The sequence below is a fragment of the Pararge aegeria genome, chromosome 4 (assembly GCF_905163445.1).
Source record: "Pararge aegeria chromosome 4, ilParAegt1.1, whole genome shotgun sequence".
NCBI lineage: Eukaryota > Metazoa > Arthropoda > Insecta > Lepidoptera > Nymphalidae > Pararge > Pararge aegeria.
In genome coordinates, this window is record NC_053183.1 from 16,342,138 (window position 1) to 16,363,370 (window position 21,233).

Below are 21,233 nucleotides of genomic sequence, written 5' to 3' on the forward strand. Positions count from 1 at the left end.
TTCAAATAACTACATACGAATACATAAACAAAATAAACACAAATAAAAACATAAAATTATATAATAAAAACATAAAATTATATATATATATATATATATATATTCATATATATATATATTTATTAAATAAATATAAAAATAATAAACTAATATATATTATGAAAAGCTATATTAATGAATAGATGATATAAAAATAACGTTTCGGTTTTACAGATAAGTCTTAGAGACAGTAAATAATGTACCTCTAAAGCCTGTGAAGTATTACTTCGGTTTTTATTGACACGTTGTATTTAAACACGGCAAAAGCAATAAAAATAATTAGTTGGTAATTAAATTGACGGCTGATTAAAATCAAACACTATTTCTACTGTTACAGATGCTTTCAACTATAATCACCTACGAGCTCGTTTTGCTTCAGTTGCCAGTTATTTACTAATATTCATATTTGTGGGATGCCATCTTTAAAATGAAGTTAGACGGCCAGCATGCGAAAATCCTTCCTTTTTTTGATTGGTCTTACACTAGAAAGTAGATCTTGCACAGGTGTATCATTTGTGTCTTACTGCTATCCTTCTCCACGGTGAACATTGTGAAAAGGAAAGCATTACTTTAAGATCTGCCTGTTTATGAGGTTTTTAGAAGAAAAATTATTAGCACTTAGGTTTATTATTTAGAAATTATCGTAGCATAAATGTTGAATTTTAGCTACGATAATTTCTAAAGCCATCGCGAAGCTAAAGTGGCAATGAGCGGGGACTATAGCTCGGAGAACCGATGGACGTTGGGGTTCCAAGGTGTTAAAGTGGAAAACCCGCACCGCGTAGCGCAGCGTTGGTCGATCCCCAACCAGGTGGACAAACGACATCAAACGAGTCGCGGGAAGCCGAATCGTGGAGTCGGAGAAACGTCCTACAAAAGACCTATGTCCAGCAGTGGACGTCAGTCGATTGATGATGATGATGAACTTATAAAGCACTGTGCTGTGTGTTGATAGCAGGTCAGACCCTCCTCTGCCCACCAGTAGAACGGACGACCGGCGAAGTGGGCAGCAACCCTGCTTTCTGATTCCATGGCCGTGGGTTCGATTCCCACAACTGGGACATATTCGTGTGATGAACATGAATATTTTTCAGTGTATGGGTGTTTATCTGTATATTATAAGTATTTATGTATATTATTCATAATAACATTCATCAGGCATCTTAGTAACCATAACACAAGCTACGCTTAATTTGGGGCTTGATGGCGATGTGTGTATTGTCGTAGTATATTTATTATCTATTATTATTAGTGGCGATACGAGACAACTAAATAAATATAACGGAGAACTGCAGGTCCTTTGTGCTACTATGACCACCTTTTGCGATCACCCGTCTGCCCGGCGAGGCAATATTGGCTAACCCTTCCTATTGGAGAGATGTTTAGCTGTGGGCTGTTAGAGGCTATTGATGATTGTAAAACTATTATTGGAGGAATAGTCACGAGACATCATCGTGGAGGGGACGACGCGTAGTGGTGTTGTAGAGGCTATAAAAGGCGGTGTGCATTACACTCAGATTAACGTCGAACCGAGCCGAGGTCCGAGCCCTCGCAGGAGGCACCCTCGGGTCGACGTCTCCCACTCTCCCCCCGATGTCGTCGAGCCCTGGGGCTCTTCTCATGGCGAGCTTTCGCGCTCGCCCCACTCCCCCGGTGACGCCGTAGCAACCCCTCAGGTGGTTATCGGCAAGTGTCCATCCGAAAATCGAAATCCATTCGAGAGATTCTTCGGGTACCGTCAACTAGTTTAAGGGGAACCCCTGTCCGTTTGGAAAGTTAACCTGCGCATTTTGTTTTTTTTTGTAAATTAGATTTATAAATTGAATTTCTCTAAATAAGTAATCTGTTGAGTATTTTATTAGTTCTGTATAAATTCTTTCTTTAATTTCTATTAAAAATAAATAAGTGTGTGTAGTCGTGATTGTTTGTTTTTTTATTAAAATTTCACCTGTGGTTCCTAAAACTATTTATTTCTTTATTAAAAACCAGTTTACGTTGTGAAATAAAAGGTTTAATCATCACGAATACCAGCATAGAAGACGATCCGATTAGCTTTTTATGCACAAGAATAAAACAGTATAATTTAAAAATAACTTGGTTACGAACCAATCCCTATCCCTACTAATATTATAAATATCAATGTAAGTTTGTTTGTTACGCTTTCACGCAAAAACTACTTAACCTGATCCTTCTGTAACTTTGTACACATATTCTCAGAAGTGTTACAAGTATTATAGGATACTTTTTATCCCGACATTAAGCTCGGTGCCTTTGGGAGAGGGGATGACTGTTTGACGATTTTACACCATAACTCCAACAAATTATAACCGATTAAAATAATTATTTTCGTACTATAGAGGTTATAATATGTTTTTTATTTTGCCCAAACTTCGGTTGGAGATAGAGGATAGAACTCCTGAGCGGACAGCAGCAAACTTATCATTTAAGGCTTAGCGATACTGAATACTTAAATTTTTTTAGATCTACAACTAAATTTAATGCCACATCAAAAAACAAAATCAAACGCAAACAGAGTCGCAGGCAACAGCTAGTTTAATATAAAATTATCCTAATGTTTTAGTCCTTACGTAGTGTTTGTGGCTTTGTAGCTCTAAATTGTATTTATAGTTTCTTTGATGTCCAAATTACGTTTACGTAATTGAAGAAGAAGAAGAAGAAGAAACACTTTATTGCACGTATAACATACAGGAAAAGAAACAGTAAGGAGTATACAGTACACAATGTAGACATGCAAAGGCGGCCTTATTGCTAATTGAATTGCTAATTGAATTGTTGAATGGTATTGTTTTAGATCTTTTTTAGTGTTTGTAGAGTAGCTCTAAATTGTATTCATATTTAAATTATATTACACGTAATTTAAATGTTGAATGGTAATTTTTTGCCCATTGTTTAAAAATACTGCTTGATACTAATGATTGTTTTCTTTTACATCCATACTACCTGATATAACAAATGTGTATAACAAAAGTGTATGTTTGTTTATTTGTTTGTCGGTTACCAGCTCAACTTCTGCAACTATCTTGATGATGTTGGAAAAATACAACTTGCCGATTTCAGTAACACTCACGTTTCGTCTGGGATTTTATAAAAGGGGAAAAATAGGAGTGAATTTCTGCAAATTCTGAATGCAAATGGTGAATTTGCTGAATTTTACAGTTTAACAGCCATTTTCAGATAGTGCTTAATATTAACACACGGTGACTAAATAAAATAGAATGCATGACAGTTATAGTTTATTCAATTGCTTCATATGTTTTAACACTGAACTGCAATAGTACAAGCTCGTACTTTACTATGGTGCCGATGACCTGAAAGTAAATAATTTACGATTTAATTATTTAGGACTTTAGAAAACGATTTTATACATTCTTATATAAGAACTATTCTAATATAATAAAAAACGGTAATAGCCTAGTGGCTTGGGGCTTCGGCATCAATTTCTAGGGGGCGAGTTTGAATCCCAACACCTAACCTAAGCATTAGCTCGCACCACAGAATTAAGAACATACAGAATCCTCATTCAGCAATTATTGCAGTGCAGTACAGTGTCCAAAAACAGTAGACGCCCCTAGAACGTCTCACGTCACACCCGCGATATGTTGCTAGCTCAAAAACTTTCCCGTTTTCCTCATTTTATGGTAAACGTTTAGAATATTAGAAGTAAAATCACTACTGTCAACAGCTAAATTAATGAAAAGACTAACCACCTGTTTGAGAAACACTAGTGGTAGTGGAGTGGTTTTTGATACATGTTCTTAATTCTGTGGTTTGCACATGGCAATAAAATATCACTTGCTGTAACGGTGAAGGAATATAATATATATAAATTCTCCAAGCGTGTGAAGCCCACTAATCCGCACTGGGCTCCAGCGTTCTGGACTGCGGTTTAAACCCTTCTCATTCTGGTAGGAGACCCGTGGCCTGTAATAGGTTGATATGATGATGAATATTTTCTACTTTCTAGAAAACAATTTATTGATTAATATATAACCCTTTCCGTAAGGTAGGTAGGTTTGCAAAGGTACTATTTTATACTGCGAAACGGGAATACGTAAAATTTCCACTCGTAAGTTCGTAGTTACCTAGGTGTTTAAAAAAAGGATAACAAACAACTACAATAGATTAGAAAGAGTCCGCTAAGACCGTATATCCCTCGAGTGCATCTGCGTTGATTGCACGGAACACGATTGAGGGATTACGGCATCCTGCAGAGTGTTCGATTGGAAAACTCTTTTTATTTGTTTTTCTTATATCATTTATTTTTCTTCACTATACAGGATAATTTTGAAACCACTACGGATTTTTTTTTTGTGGTTCAGTATCGATAATATAACATATTTCCACAAAATTTTTCATATATTTTTTTCTACCATGTCCGAGCATTAAATAAGCAAATCATGTCTACTCGTAATAAGTCTACCTAAATTAATAATAGCCCACTACCATCTTAGGCTACATCATCACTTACCACCAGGTGAGATTGCAGTTATGGGCTACTTGTAGTGGATTAAAAAGAAAACCATCGTAATGTGTGGCATGGTAAGTAATGGGTTTTCCAATTTTAATTGTTTAAGTTATTATAATGCTCTTTTTTATGGAATGACCGCTGCGACAATAGGACCGAGTGCGAGAACGTTGATCGCAAGTTAACAGCTGAAAGCTATTGTAGGGTACCCATAATTATCTTTTCCGGGGACTAATCTTTTGTAACCAGTAATTTCAGTATTGTTAAGTTAAACATCCTGAAAAAAAGTATCCTGTATGAACCAATTAATGCCCAATGCTTAACATAGGTTTGTAGTAAAGATTTCCAATTCCATAGGGTTGTACATACGCTTGCATTCAGTGACTCCCTTTGACTCCATTAAATGGTGGGGTCTGGCAACGCTGCGATTTCCGTAGTAGGTAGAAGTCATTAGTCTAGAACCTTACGTTCGTTGAAAAACTAATTTCCAGAGATTCTCAGAGCTATGTTTCTCTGCCTTTGTCTGTTTCACATCAAAAAAGTAAAAGCAGCTTCTAGTTTTGCGTGACAACGCTTTTCTTTGTCAGGTCGGTTAGTGTAATAATAACCAGAAGAATACACGAAAAAGCGAGCGAATAATTACTATGGCAAACCACCTACAATTTATTAATAAAACTAATAAATGTACTTTCCCTTAAAGACTCGGTGACAGAGATTAACGTAAAACGCATTCTAAAAAAAATTGCCATGAATTAGACCTTACATAAAATATGTACACGCAGTGATATTGGAATACCTGTATAATGTATGCATTCGGAACAACGCCAAACCCCTCACAGTGCAGAATGACCTACATTGTATTAATTAGTGTGATACCTTTATTTCTACTGCTTTTTATAAGTTGAAATGATTTGTATAATGTGCGTTAATGTATTAATATTATTTAAACTAATTAGATATTAGGAATATACAGCATCCAAACAAACTGAGGTGAGTTTCAGGATCCGAAAAATATTAATTTTTAGTCGTTTGTGTATTAATAATAAAATATATATATAACGTGTAACAGAATTACGAAATAATATTGAAGGATGCATAGATATATTTCATAAGGAAATATTAAATCAAGTGAAACATATTTATATTTCCAAACGAATGTAAGTGCTTACTTATGGCAACCCTATTAAAGATAAAGGACCGACACGCGCATTGTACCTACGCTATTATTTCGGCGCGTACCCAATAAAGTGACGCGAGTCAAATGATTTTAATTTTGCATGTGATGTTAGGATTGTATCTGATTTCTTTCAGTAAAAACTTTGGCAGAGGTTTACTCAAAAACTATTAGCATTTCGGTTTCACAGATAAGTCTCAGAGACAGTACATAATATACCTCTAAAGCCTGTCAAGTATTATTTAAGTTTTCATTAACACGTTTTATATAAGAAGAAGCTGAAAAGCCATTATTAACCATTGATTGTTCGCCAGAGCCTAGGTTACACAGCATAACAGTTGCAGTTGGCAATTTAGAAGGCTGTTACTGTCTCTTTATAACCTCTACCCTCACCTATTTTCCTAAGCAAGTCTCAGTTCTAGATACATTTAGAATAGAGCAGATAATATTTCAAGAAAATAAAATATTACCGTCAGAATCATTCCTCTGGTTACATCAAAAAATAGTCCACTTAGAGCTGTCGTTGTGTATTTAGTTTGACGGATAAATCTTTGTACCTGAAAAAAAACAAAAAAAAAAAAACTATCTTAGTACTCATAGCCGCTTAATTTGGGGCTAGATGGCGATGTGTGTATTGTCATTGTATATTATTATATATTATCACTGTGATAAGCATGATTTTCTTTCCAGAAGTGTCGGCTATATAACAGACTTAACTCCGTAAATTTATGTGTGTGTGTGTGTGTATTGTCGTAGTATATTTAATTATTATATTATTTTTACCCTAATCGAGGAGTACTTACAGACTATACTAATTGCAGAATCAAGTTAAGGTTAATAAAGGTATTTTCATAATATCATTAAAATAATGTATTTGTATGCCAAATTAATGAAAATAAAACACAATTGATGAACCTTAAATGACCTAAGAGATTATTTACACATTAAAATATTAATAAAAAAACCAATTTCAATCCACCAATTAACGTTGTGGCCAATCAAGGCAAAAAAATCACCATGATGGATACCATGATAATACTCACCTCAATTGTATAGTCTGAAGTTGGTACATGTTGCAAAATGTAAAATGGTTTCAGAGCCACAGTATTCACGTTTGCAGCTAGTAGAGAAGTTAGAGTCGCCCTCACGAATAGGAACAAAGATGAGTAGCAATAGTAAAAGTAATATGGCAGGCTTTTATGTGCTCTAAAAGAAATACAATAGCAATTGAGGTATAAAATTTATATGAAATGAGTCCATTGTGCTGGGTAGGTGACGTCCGAGGTTAACTACAAGTTAGTATAAGAAAGATATCTCTATTACGGCTTACTGCGGTATTCTACCAGGATTGAATTTTTATTTATAATTACTAAAAAGCGTGATTTGTTCCCAGGTTTGACTAAGGCGTCTCCCAACATAAAGGTTTGGCCATAATCCTCACGCTGGGCAGACGGATTGGTGATCGGAGTAGATGGTATTTAAAGAAGAGATGACGGGATAAAGCAGTAGCTTGATCTGCGCTATTTTCCCTTAGTCGCCTCGTAGCACGACATCCGCGGGAAAAGGGAGGTGGTGACAATATTGTGTGTCTGTTGAAACCCATTTTTGATCTTTCATCAAGCCAATACAAAACGATTTATAGGTCCTAATAGGAAAATGTTAAAGTACGAAATATCTAACTGTCTCTTTTTTCAAAGGGCAAACATGTACGAGTATAAGTGAAATATGCGAGTTTAAAAGTTATTTTTTTTTTAATTTTTTTATTCTAAATTCTAACTAATTCAAATTAATTAGAGCATTTTTTTTTATTGTAGTTATTGTACTACTTTGTTTGATTTATTATCAATAAGGTTATAGTAGTCATATAATTCCATACATCGTCTTACTGGGCTCACTTTAAAAGCATGCAAAATACTATAAACAATATTGTACGAGTATAAGTAAGTAATGGCGTTGTACTAACATTTTTACTTTTTCGTGATGACAGTCCATAAGGCTAGGATTATTGCAGCTGAAATAATAAATGTAATTATTACTGATAATTACAGTAGCCAGTAGAATAAAACAAAAAAAGACTTGAATATACTCTATTAGTGGATTAAAAATATACTGATTGCAAATTATTATTTTTTTTATTGCCAAGTTACATCTTCAAAGTTATAAATTGTTTTCCGTTAAAATACGTCACTATAGTTTGTCTCGAAAAAAATGCATAGGGATATAAGAATTCTAGCTTTCATCCGCGGCTTTGCTCGCGTGTTAATACTTTGCCAGGAGGAATTAGACACCGACTATGAATACAGAGTAGTGCACTAAGGACGTTTGTGTAAAATATATTTTTTTCTATTAACCGGTAAGTACAAGAACAAAGTAAAAGTACAAGTAAAGGCTGTCTATATGCGAAAAATCAAGTCAATTGGTCGTAAAAATTAGAATATTCTTGTAAACCAATCTGCGAGTTTGATGTTTTTCAGAACCAAAAGTAACTTGTGTTACTCACCGTCCTTTCAATTAACTCTGCCAAAAATCAAGTCGATTGGTTACTTAAAATTAGGGCGCAAAGGAAGGGCAAACAAACAAACAAGAATATTTTCGTATTTAAAATATTATTTAGGATTTCTTTATTACTCCATAATATATAAACTATAGGTTCAAATATCAAGAAAAAGACCGCACGTAAAGGAGTAAAAAAATTCTAAAGAATAAACTTACTTGAGAAGAGAAAACAGTTGTACACATATAAAAAAGACGTTGGTGAAAAACGAGAGAAGTATTAAATAGCACATCTTAGAATCAACAGTCTGCACGAGTTGGACTAAATCTGAGTAATACAATCGTATTTCTTCCCATCGAATGATTTTCTGAAAAACAACAAAGACAAATTTATAAAAGTACAACCCTCACCTCCCACAATGTGAAGCGGTTTAGGCAGTAGTCCACCACGCTAGCCCAGTGCGGATTGGTGGACTCCACACACCTTTGAGAACATTATGGGAACTGGGTTTCGTTGACCGTTGAAGCAAGTGATATTTTAATTGCTTGAAAAGCACATAACTTCGAAAAGTTAGAAGTGCGTGCTGGGATTTGAACTCGTCCCCCCGAAAGTGAAGTCAAAGTCCTATCCATTTTGGGCTATCACCGTTTCGTACATAGTAAAATTTCTAATTTATATAAGTATTTATCAATTGTCTTCTTCGCAGTTTTATTATAGGGTTATATAACTCTAGTTTTTTGAAAAATTAAAGCCGATTTTCTTTATTTACTGTGTGGTGATGGTTTGGCCGATTTTCATCACGTTTTAATAAGTGGAGTAACTATTTAATCAAATTGAAATTAACTTTAATTAACTTTTACACTACACCGAACCCTTTTAAGCTTATTAAAAACAATAATGAACGTTCACTCCTAATGCAATAAACAGGGTGGCATTGCTGAGTTTCTTGCCGGATTCTTCTCGGTAGCATCTGCTTTCCGAACCGGTGGTAGAGTCACTACACACAGACAGACTTGACGTTTCAAAAGTGCTTATATTAAGCCTACTTGAAATAAATGAATTTTTAATTTTTAATTTTGAGGGTTAAAGAGATATACGTCATTAAAGTAAAGCTCTAGCTCTCACAGGATCCGTTTACAATGCTTATGCAAAAGTGTTTAGTTTCAAATCCGTGCCCATCAACTTGAGGCATTAATCCTCATGTGAAGTCATGTGCCTGTAATAACAAGAGATTTATGTCTTTATAGTATAATAGGACATTAGCTCTCACAGGATCTTTTTACAATGCTTATGCAAAAGTGTTTAGTTTCAAATCCGTGTCCATCAACTTGAGGTATCCGTACCGGTAACACCGGGTACCACGCCTTTTAGAAATAAGCTTGGCGGTAGTAGGTCCGTCCCAGGACGAGCTCTGTCACGAAAAGGTCTACTATACCATGTTTTACCAACCTACCCTCGTTTTTATGTTTATTTCTTGTTATGGAAGAGCGGTGTCTTCTGACACAGGGCTAGTAATACTGCGCTTAAAAGAAGGCTCCAGCTATTAGTAACAGTAATTTTATTTACCCAAATAAAATATTTTTTATTTTTTACTACTTCCAAGATGATATACTTATCGCTAACTTCGTGAAATACTTCCCTCCAATTTTACTATACTGATGGAATAGTTGTTATTTTGTACTCGGGCATGTGACATCTATATTACTTAAATATTATAATATAATAATAACAAATTATTATCGCAAGTTACCAGTCTTTGTTGATTTTCAATAAGTTTGTTTAAGTCTCTGAAGTACGAAGTCAAGTATAAGCTGACGCACATGGTCATAGCGTCCGTGAAGTTCCATAGAAATGTTGATTGAATGTTCATCACCTATTTAAATGAAACAATATTAATATCATCAATATTATCAGCTTATTAACTTCCTACTGATGGGCACGCCTCTTTTATAGGATTAGTGGTTTTATAATTTGAATTAGTGTTTTTACCTTTACTTGGAGGAATTATCAATTTGATAAATTTAAAATGCATATAAAAATTTTCGGAACCGACAGGATTTGAACCTGCGACTCTCTGGCAATCGCGGCCTAATTGCTTTCTCCAATTAAAGCCGGAGAGCTGTAGCTTAATCTTTTATTTATCTTAAGATTTATTTATCTTTTTTATATATTTTTTATTCTACTACATTAGCCTACTAAAATTAGCCTCTGACTGCAATCTGACCAGTTGTTAAGTGATGATGCAGTTCAACATGGTATTATGCATGGTAGTGTGCTAAGCTTTTAGGAAAATAGCTTTTGTATAAACACGATGTTAGCTCAAATATTTGACTTGACTTGACTTGACTGTTTCCGTAGTCACCTCGTACGACACCCGCGGGTACAGGTGACGTCACCATACAGCACCAAGAAACCTATTAAATTACTGAAAATATACATTAACGGAGAAGATACAAACAACACAAAACGAGTAGGTACTTTACCTCATACAGTATAGCTTTCCAATGGCTGTATGGTGTGAGTTCGAACACGAATGAGGCTGTTGATACAAAGTAGTGCTCCAACAAATTCAAGCTTAATTCATTATTTTCGTGACAGTTCATTATGAGCTGCATTTTGAAAACTAATGATGAAATGTGTTCCGCTGAAAAATAGAATTACTATAGGGATTCCATTATTCCAAAGATTTTTAAACTCCTCCATACAATTTAGTAATGCCATAAACTTACTATATTACAAATTTTACGGAGTTAGTTCTGTTATACAACGTGTAAATGAAAACCGACATTATTTACTATCTCTGAGGCTTATCTGTGCAAAAAAAGAAATCAGATAAAGCCCTATGTATAAATATAGAGCTTTATCTGATTTCTCTGGGCACATAACATGCAAAAGCAAAATCAAGTGACTCCTGTCCTTTATTAGGTGCGCATCGCGCACTATGCGCGTTGCAGTCTTTTAACTTCAATAGGTTTGTCACAAGTAAACACTTCGAATGTTTTGATTTAGTTTGTATGGAAATATAAATATTTCCATACAAACTAAATACTTTTGATTTAATATTTTTAGGTGATTCCATATATAGTTATGCACCCTTCAACAATATTTCGTAATTCCGTTACACGTTGTATAGCCGACACTTCTGGAAAGAAAATCATGCCACCTTACGCATGTTAAAAATTCATGTGAAAAGGGAGAGTAGTTGAGAGAGATTAAAACAGATGGATGGATTCTGTTAAAGAATTACAGTGATCAAAAACTGGTTGTTTTCGGCCGAAATAACTTGCAGTTCACCAATATTTAGTACGTGTTCAATTGTCTACTTGGAATGAGTAGATTTAAATATCTACTTATTCTACCACACCATTTGTACGGAATTAAAACAGCGCTATCTAGTGACAATACCGATTTTCATTATTGTCAGTTAGCGCTCTTTCAATTCCCTACAAATCGTGCGATAAAATAAGTCCGATCCTATATTTTACTGCACAATATACCCCGACCCCTCTTGTTACTTCCTTTGCTATACTTTTAAGGGTCGTTGTATTATTTTAAATAGCTTAATAGGTATTCTATCATAGCCAAGAATCACTATTGGAGGAGCCACCAGGAGTAATTTGAAAGATAGCTTTTCTCGAAAATTTATCAAATATTTTTTTCTTTCTTTTGAATGAATGAATGAATGAATACACTTTTATTGTACACCACAGAGAAAATTTACAGAGATACAAATACAACTGATCAATAAGGTAGAACGTACAATTTGGCGGCCTTATCGCTAAATAGCGATCTCTTCCAGGCAACCAAAGGCATACAAGAAAATGTTATAAGAAATAAGTAGGTGGTACAACGAACATAATTAAATATTAGGATTTAAAACTAAATTAACATAAAAAAACATAAAACATAGTATATACTAAACATAACATATTAAAGATATGTACAATAATATAAAATATATTCCATACATGTATACAAACATATAAACATACAAATACGCTACAATAAATACTTAATTAAAAAATAAATAAAAAAATAAAAATAAATAAATAAAATAAAAGAACCCTCAAATATATGTAGAAACCGAAATAAACAAAAAAGAATACAGTGATCATTCCCATCAATGCTTTTTAATTTAATTTAATATTTTCAATATGCCAATTCACTTTTGTGTTTCAATGTGGTTCCGGTTTCGTTATATAGAAATACTATATCCTTGTTGAATAAACCTTTTTACGCATAGGTCAGGAGTTTTTATTTTATTCTATAATGACTCGATTTTCTTTGTTAAAAAAATTGTAATGAAAACTGGATAAAATATTAAATTTCATTACAGTCGCTCGGCTGTTAAAACACGGACGTTCATCTCCTTTAATTAATTACAAAGTAGACTGAGGTGATAATGTTTAAAAGCTATTTATTACGTTGGAAAAATTAAGCTATATTATGGATATTAAAGTATGACACTTTCAATTTCAATGTGTCAATAGTGACCTTTCTTGTTTGAATCTGATCCGGCACATCAAGTTTAACAACTGACACCCCTGAAGCCAAGAATTTATCTCAAAGCTTTTTCCAGTCTTAAATCGAAGCTGGGATGCGTCATGGATGGATCTCTTTCTTGGAAGCCGTTTACGCGAATACGTAATCAATGTCTTACTAATTTTTAAAATTTGCAAGGTTTTGTTCCGGGCGGTTAATTCCCCTGCTGGCACGCCACAATTGCTGAACCAGCTTACAACAGTAATAATAATAATAATGAAAAAATATACTACGACGTTACACACGTCGCCATCTAGCCCCAAAGTAAGCGTAGCGTGTTATGGTTACTAAGACGACTGATTAATATTTTTATGAATAATACGAGTATACATAAATACTTAGAATATAACACCCAGACACTGAAAAACATTCATGCTCATCACACAGACATTTTCCAGTATCGAACCCACAATCGAGCCTTGGGCTCAGAAAGCAGGGTCGCTGCAAACTGCGCCAATCGGCCGTTAAAGTGCATAGACTATGAGCCCTACTACTAAGAGAAGAATCGAAGTTAGTTGATTCGTATGGTAAAGGTTAACCAAGAAAATTCAAAAAATTTTAGTTTAATCCTAGAAATGAAGTCCTCAAATATATGGCAACACTTAAGGTATTCAGTATCGTTAAGCCTTAAGTGAGGGGTTTTCTGCTGTCCGCTGAGGAGTTCTGTCGCCTATCTCCAACCAATTTCATCAGATCCACACGAAATTTAGACAATATTAAAATGATAGTATAACTTGTCCAGTTCAAACAGAATTATATAAATCAGAAAACATTTGACGGGGTTAGGGGGTAAAACCGTCAAACCTATTCCTATTATGAATTGTTACCTAAACCACTCAGTGACAAATATATGTACACCGGGGGCTAGTTTTGATTGTGTCATTAATAGCCTAAATGAAAAAAATCTAGATAGGCATACAAATGTTGTCTTATTGTTAGGGGACAGTTTAAATGTCAAAAAGCATCAGATTATAAGATGCATTGAAAAATTACTGCTTTTAAATAACAAAACTAAATGTAAGTTTGTAATGTGTGCCTTTCCTTATTGTGGCACTCTAAACTCAAAACAAAATGAACATATTTATAAATTAAACTTATTTTGACATTAATAAATTCACGTCATTATTTGTAATGACAAGAGATAAATTGTATCTGCCTAAAAAGTGTAAGCAGCAGATAGCGTTTTTACTAGCTTATAATTTAAATGATACTGTTACAACTGTTGTAACAAAGTCTATTGACACTTTTACAAATTGTACTTCAAGTACTTCTATTTCTATTACTGACGCTAGTACTATTAAGAAATTTTATAATGATTTAAACTAGTTAATAAGACAACGGAGGAGCTCTGCCATATGAACATTGTACACCAAAATATACAGAGCTTCACCGGCAAAGAATTAGAAATAGAGCTGTTTGTGGAGAAACTCAATGTACATATTCTGTGTATAACTGAGCACTGGCTCACTGCTTGTGTAAGTAGCAGTAAACATCGATAACTTTATATTGTCAAGTGCGTTCTTCAGAAGGACTGCAATTCACGGTGGATCTTTAATTTTTGTATGTAATAATATAATTTGTAAAGAACGAAAAGACATAGTTGGTCTTTCTGTTGAACGCATTGCAGAACTGTCTTGTGTGGAGCTGGAGCGATTTATAATAGTGAGTGTATACCGACCCCCTTCAGGTGATTTAAGCGATTTCGAGAATGTCATGGAGGATGTACTAAAGCGTTTGTGTCTTTCTACTAAAAATGTAATTGTATGTGGCGATTTCAATGTCGACATTTTACTAGAAAATGCAACAACTGCTAGATTGCCTAACTTATTTAAATGTTTTAATTTGTGTCACACTTTTAGTGAACCTACTAGAGTAACTGCAACTTCAGCATCCTGCTTAGATAATATTTTTTTCAATTGTGATATTTTAGATAAAAGAATAATTAATAATTTAAGGTCAGATCATTGTGGTCAACTTATTACTGTTTTAAATACTATCAATAAAAGCAGACAAATTATAAAGTGTAGGCCAATAACTAAGACTAAATTAATGCGATTCAAACGTGAAATTACTGCGAAAATCCCTGGTATTGCGTGCGAACATTTTCATCCGGACAGTCTTTATAGTGCACTATTTAATACTATAAACAACGAATTTAATAGAGTATTCAACTTTAAGCACATCAATGTCAGTAATAAATTAAAATTTAGTGACTGGGCTACTGTAGGTATATATAAAAGTAGGGAGAAGTTGTATGAGCTGTATGATGAAAAACAGTTTAATCATACTCCAACTTTCGTAGAACACGTAAAAAAATACTCTAAAATATTTAAGAATGTTTGCACTAATGCGAAATCGCTACACATTAAATATAGTATAATGAAATCTGATAACAAAATACAAACAACCTGGAAAATAGTTAATTACGAGTCAGGAAAAACTAAATCTCGTGATGTGGATTTTGAAATTATTGTTGATAACAATAAAGTGACGTCTGACAGGGAGGTTGCTAATACTTTCGAAAACTTCTTTCAGAATGTTCCCATTTTGTTAACAGATTCTCTAAGCTCTTCACCAATAGCAGCTCAGCGTATATTGAGAGATAATGTTAAAGAGTGCAATGTTTTATTTAATTTTAAACATATATCTGCAATAGATATTGTAAAGAATTTCAGGTTATTAAAGTTGAAAAAAACCGGTGATCTGTGGGGTATGTCGGTGATGGTCATTTCTAACATTATTGACGTTATTGCCCCTTATTTAGCTGTAATTTTTAATGAATGTGTTGATATGGGTATTTTTCCGAACCTAATGAAATGTAGTAAATTAATACCCCTTTTTAAATCCGGTCATAAAAATGACCTTAACAATTACAGGCCTATTTCAATCTTGCCAACTCTTAGTAAGGTCTTTGAAAAAATTATACTTTATCAACTTTTAAATCATTTTAATGTAAATAACTTACTTCATCCGGAGCAGTACGGCTTCACTAAAGGTCGTAGTACAACGGATGCAGGCGCAAGACTCATAAAGCATATTTACGATGCCTGGGAACGTTCGCAGAATGCCATTGGTGTTTTCTGTGATCTGTCCAAAGCATTCGATTGCGTTGAACTCAAAACGTTGTTATTAAAACTAAGCCACTATGGCATCAAAAACGTTGCACTCAATTTAATTGCCTCTTATCTAAGTGATAGAGTTCAAAGGGTATGCGTAAAAGACATAAAGTCTAAGGGATCATCTGCCTTAATGGGTGTCCCACAAGGCTCAATTTTGGGTCCCTTATTCTTATTTCTGGTGTATATAAATGATCTGCCACACCATGTCAGGGGCACTTGTGAGATTGTACTGTTCGCAGATGATACATCTCTCATTTTTAAGACTGATACAGAGATAATTTTGACGATGACGAGAAACAAAGATAATTTTGACGACGTAAACCGTGCTTTGTCACATGTGTCAGACTGGTTTACTGTTAATAACTTACTTTTAAATGCAAAAAAAAACCAAGTGTTTGGAATTTGTTTTGCCTAACGTAAAAAAAATTGATAAAAACATCATAATAAATGGAGAAACACTTGAAATAGAAAACTCCACTGTTTTTCTAGGAGTGACCTTAGATTGTAAGCTACAGTGGGGTACCCATATAGAAAGCCTAGCGAGTAAACTCAGCTCAGCTGCATATGCAATCAGGAAAATTAGACAGCTTACCGATGTTGAAACAGCTAGCCTTTTTTATTTCGCATACTTTCACAGTATTATGTCCTATGGGATCTTGCTGTGGGGAAAAGCTGCAGATATTGAAAGTATATTTATACTACAGAAAAGAGCCGTACGATCAATATATAAACTTGGATCACGCGAATTGCTTCGTGAAAAATTTAAACAAATAGGTTTTCTTACAGTAGCTTCGCAATACATTTATAATAATATAGTCTTTGTGAGGCAAAATATTACTCTTTATAAATCAAAAGCTGAAATTAACAATCGACTTACCAGAAACGGTCATAAATTAGTGATATCTGCATATCGTCTGCGAAAGGTGCAGAATTCCTTTGTGGGGTTGAGTATACGCTTTTACAACATGATTCCTAAGGAAATTCTTGACCTACCAATGCATACATTTAAAAAATGTGTAAAAACGCATCTAGTACAGCGAGGTTACTATACATTTGATGAATGCCTCAATGACAAGGTAGAATGGAAGCAGCCAGCCTCGCTCTCATCTCCCGCAAGATAGCAAAATGATTGTAAATGTTGATGTTGGAAAAGAGCAACTACTGAGTTTCTTGCCGGCTCTTCTCGGTAGAATCTGCTTTCCGAACCGGTGGTAGAGTCACACAAACATGCATACTTGACGTTTCAAAAGTGCTTATAAAGTAGGCCTACTTGAAATAAATGAATTTGAATTTGAAACACTTTCATCCCCGCTCCCTAATGAACTGAGCTGAATTTCAGGATAAAAGTAATCTTACGTTCTACCTCCCAGTATGAACTCAAATAAAACTTTGCACGATTTGTGCAAAGTTTTATTTGAATTCATTCAGTAAAAATCAGTAAAAATCTCTTTCTTTCGAAATTAGAGACACTGGAATTAGCGTTTAGGTTAGTAGTTATAAATAAAAAATTTAATATTTTTTATTATATAATATCATATATATCAACGTTTTTTTGGATATCACCTTTAAAGGGTGGTAAAATAAGGGAGGAAAGTTTTAATGTTTTTTTAAATTGAAAAATTTAGTAAAAAGGTTTATTTTAAAGCATTTATAAACGAATTAATCGTCCTATGTTTTTTAAATTAAAGACTCCGAAATGTGTTTATTGTAATACACCGCAATATATTAGTAGATATGAGTATAAACGCCAAGGTGAATTTTTCTGTCTACCGTATAAACTATTGAACCGATCTTAAGGAAATTTGCCTGTCTTTCTGGAGAAGGACATACGCACCAGTGGAAATCTTCTCAAGGTCACGGGATAACAGGAATTCTACGCAGACAAAGCCTCGGGCATCCTTGAATCCTTGAGGTACACACTACTAAATTTTAGGAGTTTTGAACAGTATTTTTTAAATTTTTGCTTTTATAAATCAGTTGTAATAGAATGAACTTGACAGTTTACATTTCTGTCTGATTTTGACCTGATAACGTTTAAATCATGGGACCGATTTTAAGGTTCTGGTGGACATAGGCGTATGCGAGCCCGGTTTTTTTTAATTTCAGGGCCAATCAATATTTCATCGCGGATGAGCAACAGCTATAGGTAAATAAGAAGGAAATACTTGCCTAATGAAAAAATCAACACCATATAAGCTATTCTGGTATACTTCTCAGGGCCATTGCTAGCTGAGCTTACATGAGTGACACGTTTTTCAATATATCCGGCTCGTTGAATAAGAGTAGGCCAATTTGAAGCAAGTTTCATTATGAAGAACGCAGTAACCATAGTGGTTGTGTAGAATACGAGGTCTTCTGGAAATAAATTTACGTTTATAATTTATTATTTCATTGGTTTAGATGAATACTAGTCCGTAGTGTATTTCAGGATAAAAATGTGGTGGAAGACCAGTGTATGAGATAAAGTTACCCAAATCCAATATCAATTGCATCAGTAGTTTTTGCGTGATGCGTGAACTGAGAAACAGACGGACAAAAAGTCAAAGACAAATAGTTTTGTCTCTCTATTTATATTATACACTTTTTAAATAAAGCGGTATGCTTTCCCAAGTGCTTTTTGGGGATAAAAATTTCTCATGTCCATTTTTTGTTTTCAAAAAATATTTTAATACATAACGTAATACTTGTGCTGTTGTACACTAATTTACTTGAGATAATCGTTGACACTAACAGTTTACCAATATTTAAAAACATGTTATTGAACATCTTCCTTATAAAACGATCTGTATTATCGCTCACTAACTTTTTCTTTAACCACCCGCAGAAATTTTTCTTTTGTATTTACTAATTCTAAAATGTTATTGAATTCTCGATGTAAGTGAATTATTGTGTTCTTTTTGAGAAATAAATAGATGTCTTTAAGCGGAATACTTTACGCCATCCTTACAAGATGCAAACGATTTTGGTATTAAATAGCATTAAGGTCGGTGCAGCAGTTGAACCGAATACAGGTAATAAGCAAACAGACACACAGAATTTAACATTTATACTTTTAGTACAGAGGGTTGCTACTCATAAAATTTCTTCGGCGTTTTCCCGTATAATATTTGTAATGTGAGCGAATTAAAAGACACTAAATATACAACTTACTCAAATGGTTGAAGCTTAAATCGTATGTGAAGAAGTGATAAGCGCTCGAAGCGGTCAACAAGAATTGCCCCAGAAGCGATATGCAATGGTAAATGGTGTATGTCGAGTTTAAATTGAACCTAGAATAAAAATAAGTGTTTCTTGAAGTTCATATATATATATATTTATAAGGGGACGACTGCCATTGCCAGACGGGTGATCAGTCATCTGTTAGGACCATTCCACCCTGTTCTCCATGTTTGAAACACAGGTCTACTGCTGTCCCAGTAGCATCCCCCTGAAACCTACCAGTCTTTGGTGAACCTAGCGATATCCCCTATAGATAGGTTTGTTAGGTCTTCTTCACTTATTCTATCCTTACCTTGTAGTCCCCATCTTACCAGCGCGTACATGGGGTACTCAGCTATGAAGTGAAAACTGGTTTCCACCTCACCGCACACTGGCACTCCTTGGAATAAGGTTTAGTCAAGTTATAGTTAAGAATACTGCTTTAGCTTTAAACAAGCCCTTTAAAATTGTCTCAAGGATTCAGGGAGAATTCTGTAACTACGTCATTTATAAGTCTATTAAGCTGGTTATAAAACATACATTGAAGTAAATATGTGGGTGACTGACTTTAGAGATCCTTTGTTGAGTCAACTCCTCTAACGTATTGGTAAATGTTGTGGTATCATTAGTGGGAGACGCTGAGCATGATTTCCAGCAGGAGAAATTTGAGATTAAGGGAATTTTCGTTGTTCAACCTTGAGCCGCACTGAAAGCTATCGTAGTTAAAGTGTGGTTAAAAATCTTTAGATCGCCAAATCGCATTCAATCAATCTCTCTCTCTCTCTCTCTCTCTTCTACATGGCGATTAAAGGTAACTTAACGTGCCAGACATATCTACGTGCAGTAGCTATGTTACTGGAAATAGCGTCACGTTAACCTTAGTAATGTTAATCTACGTTACTTTAACCTACGTCACGTTACCTTAATTCTGAACAACTTTTCTTATCCAGCCCTTCGACTGGAAACACTCCAGCCCAGCGACAAAGCCTCATCGGCTGACGAAGGCAGGCATGCATCTTGCATGCTGGCTCGTTTTTAACAATGTGTACCCTCATTTCTACAGAATTATATTAAAATTATACAAAGATACGCAAATTTAAACATTATGAACTAATATTATCATCATCATTTCAACCAATTGACGTCCACTGCTGGACATAGGTCTTTTATAGTGAGTTCCAAAATCAACGGTTTTGGGCCGCTTGCCTCCAGCGGCTCCTGCCTCACGTCATCTATTCACCTCGTTCAGGGCCGACCTACGCTGGTTACGCACCTTAAGACCCCATCGTCCTTGTTTCTCCGAGCTATGTGCCCTGCCAATTACCACTTCAGCTTCGCGACTCGCTTTCATCTCATAGAGATACTCACACTCCTAGCATAGCTCTTCCCAGCCAACTAATATAATATCGGGATATATTTCGGAGAGTGTGCTCAAGAACTATTTGATCTGGTACTTCCATCACCTTTCTACTTTCGAACTGCGAGGCACCGGGAGGCTCTGTCCCTAAGTGTTTGATGTTCCTTGGACTCATACGAAGCACTTCGCTTCTTTGTTTCTGAATACCGTAAAGATCTAGTATGTCTTTCCGGATTACTCATTTCCTACTACCTATAATATGAGTTCCTTACAATAAGGTGTGAAAAGACATTTTTTTATGCACGTTCCACTTTTCAAGTTTTTTCTGATTAAATACAGATATTTTTATTATTACTTAGGCCCATCAGATCTGGTTGTAGTCAAGTTCTAGTCTATATACGTATAAGCAGACGTTCCTATTTGAAAAAGCTTCTTCTTCTTCTAATGACATTCCTGACGCAGCGATGAGTGGATTCAATTGGGAGTTCCTGGGTTCAATCCCATGCGGAGGAAGTTTGGAAATTTGTAGTTCCATAATTTTCTCTGGTGTGGTCTAGTTGAAGGCTTTGTCCGTGGCTAGTTTCCACCTACCGACAAAGACGTGCCACCAAGCCATTTAGTGTTCCGGTGCGATGTCACTGCCGGGAATCGAACCAGGGACCTCCTACTTAAATTCACAGCGCTCACCATTGCGCCAGGGAGGTCGTCAAAATATATCTGTTATACGGTGTATGGTATAAGTGTATGGTGGTTATATTAAAATACAGGTTAGCCCGTTACCATATCAGACTACATAATCACTTACGAGCAAGTTATGCATTGAA

At 34.8% G+C, this 21,233-nt stretch overlaps 1 protein-coding gene across 1 annotated transcript; it reads right to left on the reverse strand.

Moving 5' to 3' along the window:
• Positions 1–3,293: 3,293 nt before the first annotated feature.
• Positions 3,294–20,068, reverse strand: LOC120637546 (gustatory receptor for sugar taste 64e-like). The gene is made up of 9 exons (XM_039909371.1): positions 19,974–20,068; positions 19,005–19,123; positions 18,094–18,209; positions 10,677–10,802; positions 9,944–10,066; positions 8,412–8,560; positions 6,743–6,905; positions 6,170–6,256; positions 3,294–3,368 (listed from the first exon to the last, which is right to left on the reverse strand). The coding sequence occupies exons 1-9, from the start codon at positions 20,066–20,068 to the stop codon at positions 3,294–3,296; spliced, it is 1,053 nt and encodes a 350-aa protein (XP_039765305.1).
• Between the last annotated feature and the right edge of the window lie 1,165 nt (positions 20,069–21,233).